This window comes from Panthera onca, chromosome E3, assembly GCF_046562875.1.
Source record: "Panthera onca isolate mPanOnc1 chromosome E3, mPanOnc1 haplotype 2, whole genome shotgun sequence".
In the NCBI taxonomy this organism is placed as follows: domain Eukaryota; kingdom Metazoa; phylum Chordata; class Mammalia; order Carnivora; family Felidae; genus Panthera; species Panthera onca.
Genome location: NC_138354.1, coordinates 874,714 through 883,126, shown reverse-complemented (window position 1 = coordinate 883,126; position 8,413 = coordinate 874,714). Strand labels below are relative to the sequence as shown.

Here is an 8,413-nt window from a genome sequence, read left to right as displayed (position 1 = left end):
CTGAAGCGGCCCAGGGTGTGGGACTTTGTTGTGGTGGCCCTCACTCCTTCCTTGTCACCAGCTGAGCCCCCCCAGACACCTGGGGATGCACAGCCACCCGCACAGCCTGCCGAGTGCACTCGCCCTTGGGCTTCTTGTCGACTCAAGCTGTGTGTGTGGGTAAAGTCCAGCCTCTCTGGACTTCCGTTTCCTCATAAGGACATGACGCCGGCCTCTGCCCCTCGGTCCCTGTGAGGGTCAGCCTGGCAAGGACCGGGCAGAGCAGCCTGGATCAGGGCCTTTCGGAGCCCCCTGGGGCGGGGGCGGGGGCCTGTGGTGCGGGGCGGGGCCTGATGGGGGGAGGGCATGCCCGGGCGGGGCCTGCGTGGCGAGAGGGACCGGTCCCGTCGGTGGAGAGGAGCCCGGTCAATAACGGGCGTGGCACCTTCGAGGCGAAGACCGGGCCCTGCAGCGCGGGGGCGGGGCCTGGGCGGCGGGGGCGGGACTTGCCGCCCGTGGCCGTTCGCCGCTCGACGTGCTCGGCGCTCTCGCGGGGCGCGCTCGGCGCTCGACCCGCCGCCCTGCGTACGGCGCGCGTCCTACTCCGGGGCTCCGGCGCCGCCATCATGTCGACGGCCATGAATTTTGGGTCCAAGAGCTTCCAGCCGCGGCCCCCGGACAAGGGCAGCTTCCCGCTGGATCACTTCGGTGAGCGGCGGGCGGCCGCCGGGCTCCTGCGCCGAGTCTCGGGTCGTGGGTCTCCTCCGGTGGCGCCGTGCGGCCCCGTGGGCGCTGGCGTCCGCACGCGGTTGCAGGTGGGGAAACTGAGGCCCGCCGCGGCCCACTCCACCACCCCCGAGGCGGGCCTGCGGGACGAGGGGCGACAGGTTGCGGAGGACGTCCCGAGGGAGAGCGTTGCCGGCGTCCGGGGGACCCGCGCCCAGCCTCGCACAAAGCCCGCAGGCTGTTAACCTGGGCCTCGCGCGGACCTGGAAAGTCCCCTGGTCGCCGCCCGTGTGCGGCCGGAAGTCCGCGTTTGGGGTGAGCCTCTGTGCGAGCCAAGGCTCCGGAAGTGGGTCCGCAGATTTTTCTCGTAACCGACGCCTTCCCCTGCAGTGTCCCAAACACGCAGCGGAGGGGCGGTCGCCGCACCATGGGGCACGCGGTAGGCTCGTCTTTTGCAGCGTGAGTGTGAAGGAGACTCGTTCTGGAAGGACGGCTGCGGGTGCGCGTGCCGCCCCACCGCGTCGTGTTTTCACTTGAAAACTGGGTGCTCTTTTCCTTTTCGTTCTAGGCGAATGCAAAAGCTTTAAGGAGAAGTTCATGAAGTGTCTCCGCGACAATAGATTCGAAAATGCTTTGTGCAGAAGTGAGTCGAAAGACTACTTAGAATGCAGAATGGAGAGGCAAGTACCTGCTGGCAATGAACGACTTCTGGAACCTCCCCGCACTCCCATGGAAACATTTTTTTTCCCCGAGAGGTCATTGCAGCGGGCCTCATTCATCCCCCGGGTTCCAAGCCTTTGTCTTTGAGAACGTAGAGTGGCTCGCCCCTGGAACGGAGGCCTGCCAGATTCAGTGGCACTGAAGGTTTCACAGTCTTGGGGACCCTGCGGAGAGGGAGCGCGTCTTACGGGGTTGCGTTCCTGAGTGTTTTGTTTGCACATCTGGGAGCTGCTGACCTGTCATTAAGGTTTCAGAATCGTACATCATAAAAATGCTGACGGAGTCAGGAGGTCGTGGGCACAGGGTTTCTTCCTCTCACGTTCTCAGACCGTAAAAATACCGTTTGGTTCCCCGTAGCTCAGCAGTGCTTGAAATGTGACAGGGGAGACAATGGGCCATTCAGAAACGGTGAAACATGGAGGTCTGTTCTGTCCTGAGCAGAACTTACCAGCGCTCGCTTTTAAGTGAGACAAGTGTTCTGACTGTGATCCGTTGAGATTTTACTGAAGAGCTATTCTTACTCCTAACGGGGAAAAGCATAGAGCGTATAATTATATGGTGGGGGTGGGAACTTTTATTCCTGCCCTTCGAGCCCTTCGTCAGCTCGGTGAGGAGTCCGGTCTTCACACGGCCTTGTCTGAAGATGGGGTGGCATAAACCCATCCAGTCAGAGCCCCCTTGTTTCTCCGTAACAAAGTCCGACATTTCCCCCAGGGCACAATCGCTCGTGTCCTTCAGGCCCACAGGTGCGTTGAGGGCTGTCGGTGGACATGTGGGACGTTGGCCCTTTGGGAGCGTGGCCCTCATGTGAGGCCCTCGTTCTGTCCTCTGAGTCGTTCGGGGCCACCGAGTCCAGCTCTCGCCATCTTTAAATAGCCCATTGCTGGAATCCACGAGTTTAAATTACTGTCATATATATATATATATATATATATATATATATATATATATATAAATTTTGTTTTGAACATTGTTTTGAGAGACAGAGTGCGAGCAGGGGAGGGGCAGAGAGGGAGACAGAATCTGAAGCAGCTCCAGGCTCCAAGCTGTCAGCACAGAGCCCGACGCGGGGCTCGAGCTCACTAATGGCGAAATTGTGACCTGAGCCCAAGTCAGATGCTTAACTGGAGGGGCACCCCTAAATTACTGTGTTCTAAGTCGATACACCTTTCAGAAATGAACTGAGTTTCTTTTTGGTGCTGCCACTCCCTGGAGACAGTTTGAAGTTGGTTTCTGACCGCGTGTGAGGGTGTGAGCAGGTCACCTGCTCCCGTGAAGCTCAGGTGAGCCATCCCCGTGCCGGCCAGCACAGTGGCCAGCACACGCAGGCAGCCGCTCCTGCTGGGAGCTGCTCCAGAGAGTTGGCCCGTCTGGGTCCCCAGAGAGGCTCCTGGCCCGTCTGGCAAAGGACAGCAGAAGGTTCTGCCTTTTCTCCCCATGTGGACCCTGGCAGTGGGCTGTGTGCTGTCCACGTGGCCACGCCTCGCTCAGCACGGCCTCTGGAGACCAGCCTGCCCTGAGGCCTGCCGAGGTCAGTGGGGACGGCGGGGGGGGGGGGGGGGGTGCAGCGCGCCTCTCCGTGGGTTCCGTTATTTCCAGTGGCTTCTCTGCTTGGTCCGGTGACGTTAAGGCCAATGTAGGGGGTACATGTGTGTTCAGACTCGGTCGGTGATTTTGGCTGCAGACTTTTGGACGGTTTTCAGTTCCAAGTCCATGACCATCCAGGTTCAGTATCGAGACTGCACATTTATTTCCCTTCCCGCTTTTTGTAAACCTTTTTATTCCTTTCATGCTGAAGTCCCAGACGTTATTTACCCCTACGAACGTCCATAGGCATCTTTCTTTTAATGTTTGTTTAGTTTTAAGTGGGAGGGAGGCAGAGAGGGAGGGGACAGAGGACCCGAAGTGGGCACTGTGCTCAGAGCGCAATGCAGACCTCGAACTCCTGAACCGTGAGATCGTGACCTGAGCCACAGTCGGACGCTCAACCAACTGAGCCACCAGGCGCCCCCACCATATGCATCTCTGTAGAAAACTGGACCACAGTGAGATTTTAGGGTTGCCTCTTGAGGACTTGGGCCATCTTAGCTCGACGTGGAAGTGTCTGTGCGGCGTGGATGTGGATCACACTCTTGTGGGAAGAGCTGTTAAATCAGGGGTGACTTTGTTGGCCAAGAAAACAGCAAGTACGCTGTGATCTGCGATCTCCAGCCTCTGTGATCTTTTACTTTGAGTTCCTGCCCCGTGCGGTGGGCATCCGGGGGCTGTGCCACTCATCCTGTGGCGTGAGACCCGGGCTTCCTGGCCGGGCTGGAGGAGGCCCGGAGCACGCTCCTTGGAAAGCCTCGGGTCCTAAAACCCTGCACTGTCCCCTTATGCTGAAGGGGAGGCGTCCACCTCATCCTTTGGGCTTTAGAACTCGGTAATCGTTGGACTTGTTGTTGTTGTGTCCTGGCCACAGAGCTGGATTTTGTGAAGACTCGCACGTCTGTAGAAAGGGCCTCTCGAACTGCGTCTCATTTAGCTTGTAGTGTTTTCCCCCTTGCTCCCTGTTTGCTGCTGAACACACGGGTCCTTCCTGTCGTGTCTCGAGGAGCACTGCTGCTCCCCGTGCTCCTGGTGCCCCCAGCACACTCACGTTCTGCAGCGAGATGTCTGACGCAGGTCCCGCGGGCCGCGCTCCTCGTGGATGCTCCGGTGCAGAACTGCTTCTGCCTTTCCAGCTTCTAGAGGCGCCCACGCCCCTCGGCTCGTGGCCCTGCTCCCTCTGGAAGCCGGCGATGCCGTGTCTCTGGCCCGTCCTCCTCCTCCGTCCTTCTGACCAAAGCCGGCGCAGGCTCTCTGATTTTAAGGGTTCCCGCGTTGCCGCTGAGTCCGCCTGAGGAGTCCGAGGTGGTCTCCCCTCAGCAGCACCTGGTCGGCTCCTGTGTTCCGCCTCAGCTCATCCCCCTTTGCCGCGTAAGGACGCAGATAACACAGTCAGTCTGGTCCCCAAGTGGACTTTGTACCTTTCAGCGGATTCCAGCTTTTTGTAACGGAAATTGCCGTGCGCGCACCAGTGGAGGGAACGCAGCGCCGCGGCACCTGCCCACTCCCCCGTCCCCGCGGCTGGAGCCCTCGAGGGCACGTACCCTAAACACTTAGTTTCGTTCTCAGTGGGGACGGCCTGGACAGCCCTTGTGAAGCTTGGGTAGAGGTCATCTGCCAGGCTTTGCATTTCTGCAGGAGGGTAGCCGGCTCGCCTGGAGCCCCACAGAACCCACACAAAGTGGGTCGTCTGACCGGTGACCAGGTGACTCACAGTGTCCCTCGGTTCCCAGTGTGCTGGCTGAACCCTGGCTGCCTGTGCTGGCCTGCCGGGCTTGCGGGGGGTGCGTGAGCTCAGCGGTGTGGGGGGGGGGGGGTCACAGCGCCAAGTGATGGTGGCTTGGCGTGGCGGGTGTCCCCTTTGCCGGCCGGGCCTGTTGGTTTCTGCAGGGACATTGAGCTCCCACCAGCAAGCAGGATGGACAGGTGGCCTCCAAGAGTTGGACCTGTCCCTGCCCCCTGCCCCCCCCCCCCCAAAAAAAATGAAGCAGAATGAAAGCCAGGCCCTCCCGCCCTGGAGTGTGGGCAGTGAGAGGCTGGACGGGGGCGGCTCCAGCCCAGCAGGTGCTCCGGGACCTCTCGGTCTTCGAGGTCCTGACTTACACGGACACGGTGAGGGGCTGGCACACGGCTGGGCACAGAGGGAGTGGGAGCACAGAGGACACGGCCACCGGCCAGCTGTGGGGCCACGGCTCGGGCCGTGTGGGGCACGGGGCCTGGGGCAGCAGTGAGAGGAGACAGAGCTGGTGGGCCATGTGTCCCAGTGTTTCTGAGTCACAGGTGAAGCTCACAAGTGCAGTGACCCTTGAACGACACGGTGTGAACGGGGCAGGCCCACTTACCACCCAGATCTCCTGATACGTGCAGGACAGTGTTGTAAACGTATTGCTTCCTGACCATTGTCTTAACGAGCTTTTTTTGTCCGGCTGACCTGTTGGTAAGAGTACGGCCAGAAGACACACGACACGCAAAATGCACGTTGTCGCTGAGGCTTCTGGTCGGCGGGGGCTGTAGTCCTTAAGTTCTGGGGAGTCAGGAGTTAGGAACGGATTTTCGACTGTGCAGGTGAATGGTGCCCATAACCTGTGGCTTGTTCAGGGGTCACTTTACCAAGTAAAGTCTGTCCTGTCCGCCCCCCCCCCCCCCCCCCCCCCCGCCCTGTCTGGTGCATCTTCCCAGCGACCTGGAGGCCGGGTTGAGGTTGGAGGCCTCGAACGGGACACGCGTCTGCCCCAGACTGGCACCCGGCGGGGGCTCGCGGCGGTCTGCCCGCTTCCTTCGGGGTCCCGGCTCCACCCGGCACCCCAGGGGCTTCGCACACTGTCCACCAGCGGCCGTCCGTCCGGAGTCCAGAGGCGCGGGTGTCAGCTGGGAGGAGGAGGGCGCAGAGAGGCCCTCGGGGTCCCGGGGGCCTGGGTCCAGCGGTGCCACCGGCCGCAGGCGGTTGGGATGGGAGCGAATGCGCAGGCCTCGCACGGACATTGCTGTTCGTTTTTGTTGCAGGCAGCTGATGGCACAGGAGCCCCTGGAAAAACTGGGATTTGGAGATTTGATGGATGGAAAACCAGGGGCAGAAACTAACTCCTGATGGGAAGAAGTCCATCCACCGGCTGCTGGCTTGTCCAGGGTGGAGTGTGTTGGGTGACCTTGTCAACTGACGGTTTATGGTTAGGCGCTGTGACTTCAGAAGAAGTTTCTGGAACGCCCTCCTTGGCCGAAACCTCTCCTCTTGATGTCTCCCAGGTTATTTTGAGAAGCGATTGTCCCCTTTAGGTCTCATTTTCCCCAGGAGCCTTAGATTTTATCTTTACATCGGGAGAGTTCCTAGGGAGGCCTGTGGCGGGTGGGAGGAAGGAGAGCAGAGTCACGCCCGCTGCGCGAGGGGACACGTGGGCATCCGCGACGCGGTGACTCCCTCAGTGATACTGTCCGTAGCCTCTCGGTACTGACATGCTGAATGCTAGCGGTTTCAGCCCATCACCATCACATAGACGCTGTCCGGAAACCATTTCCTGGCAAAATGGTTTCCTTCTGTGCCCATTTATTTCCCGTGTTTTTTTTTTTTTTTTAAGCAAAATATACAATATAAACTTGGAAATGAGATTGTTAACTTTTGACATATTTGACTTAACTCGTTTTTTTTCTGGTAGTGCCTGAAACACCAATATCTTTTTTTTTTAATTTTTTTAACGTTTTATTTATTATTGAGAGACAGAGCATGAGCATGGGAGGGGCAGAGGGAGGAGCAGACACGGAATCGGAAGCAGGCCCCAGGCTCTGAGCTGTCAGCACAGAGCACGACGCGGGGCTCGAACCCACAACCCGTGAGATCATGACCCGAGCCGAAGTCGGACGCCCCACCGACTGAGCCCCCCAGGCGCCTCGAATCACCAGTACCTTTGAACCAGAGGCTCGTTTTCTGACCTGTGTGCGTGTACATAAAGCCAGTTTAATTTCAGTAACTCATGTATTGTAACTCTGGAAGTCCGGACTCTTGTAGTTTGACTTGCACACGTGGTCTTCCACGTGTCCTCTGAGAGCACCCACGTGCATGCGCCATCGGCAGTGGCTTCCAGGGCCTCTGAGCACACGTCAGGGCAGGGTCTTGTGGTGTCCTCGCTCACCGACCAGGCCCACAGCGGCAACGTCCAGGAAGGTACCGGTTTGCCCGCGGTCCGACCCCACGCGTACCCAGACGCCGAGCCGGGACCCTGGGCCGGTTCTGATGTGGCCGGGGTTCAGGTCCACGATCCGGATGCCGAGTGTGTGGGGTCTGGGCCCAGCACTGCCTTCCCTGGCTCCCGGCCGGCCAGCTGGCTTTTGTCCTCACGTGGCTAACGGAAGACGGCAGTCGGAGGATCCCGGACACGTCCCCACGTGGACGGCGACCCCGGTGGGGACAGCCAGCTGTGACCCGGGTCTGGGCTCCCAGAAGTCACCTCCACCCCCGCCTTGGCCGTGGCTGGTAAGAGGCGTCTTCGCGTCCAGTCCTCTGCCTCGAGGCCCCTGTTTTCCGTCCTTCGCTGGCCTGGTGCTCTTGCTCAGACCCCGAAGCAGGTCCCTCCCGTGTGAGTCCTCGTCCTCGGGGCTCACTCTGGACCTCCTCCTGCGTCACTGGTTGGGCACCACCGGCTCCCTTCTGCGGTTTCCACGGAATGCTGGGTCTGCCCTCCGCTGGAGTCGTACAGGTCTTGTGCGTCCATGTCTAGTTTACGAGGTGTCTTGGCTTTTACCGCCAAGCCGAAAATCGAGTCACGAGAGTCCGGTTCTACAGACCCCTGAAGCCATGCAAATGCCCACACTTGCGAGCCTTCAGTGACCTGAGGCCGGTCCGCACGGCTCGCCGGTGCAGCCGCGGGCGGGTGCGGGCGGGGCGGGGGTTGGGGAGGTCTGTGCTGACGCGGAGTGACTCCATGAGAAAGGCAGCCTCCAGAAGCATCTGTGGTACCGTTAACAAGCAAGACGCAGGAAGCCGGAAGCGTCTGTGGGTTTGTGCAAACACGAGATCGAGGAAGGAGAAACCGGACGCCGAGAACGGTCAGCAGCGTGTAGTGTGGCTCAGAGTCCCAGCCGTCTGCCCGTGTCACGTGCGCAGAAATGAAGCCGCGGTGGTGGCCCAGCCAGGTGGCGGGGGGACGGGGTTCCAAGCGGCGCACGGCTGGGGCACAGCGTGGCTGCAGTGGACAGCACAGGTCAGCCCGGCGCTGGGGACGAGGAGACGGGCTGTGTCTTCTGGGCAGTGGTTCACCCTGCCCCGCTCTGAAAGCGAGCTCACGCCGGGGAGCGGGAGAGCACGGACCGGGTCCTGCTTGGGTCACGGGTGTAGGTGGCCGCACAGAGAGAGACTCGGCTGCGTGCGTGCGTCCACACGCGTGTGCCGGCCGGCTCTGAGCACCCGGGT

General features: G+C 60.3%; 1 protein-coding gene across 1 annotated transcript; it reads left to right on the top strand.

Annotated features, from left to right (window-relative positions):
• The first annotated feature begins 547 nt into the window (after positions 1 to 547).
• COX19 (cytochrome c oxidase assembly factor COX19) lies at positions 548 to 6,629 on the top strand. The gene is made up of 3 exons (XM_081791627.1): positions 548 to 687; positions 1,274 to 1,389; positions 6,020 to 6,629. The coding sequence occupies exons 1-3, from the start codon at positions 606 to 608 to the stop codon at positions 6,098 to 6,100; spliced, it is 279 nt and encodes a 92-aa protein (XP_081647753.1). The 5' UTR covers positions 548 to 605; the 3' UTR covers positions 6,101 to 6,629.
• The last annotated feature ends 1,784 nt before the right edge of the window (positions 6,630 to 8,413 follow it).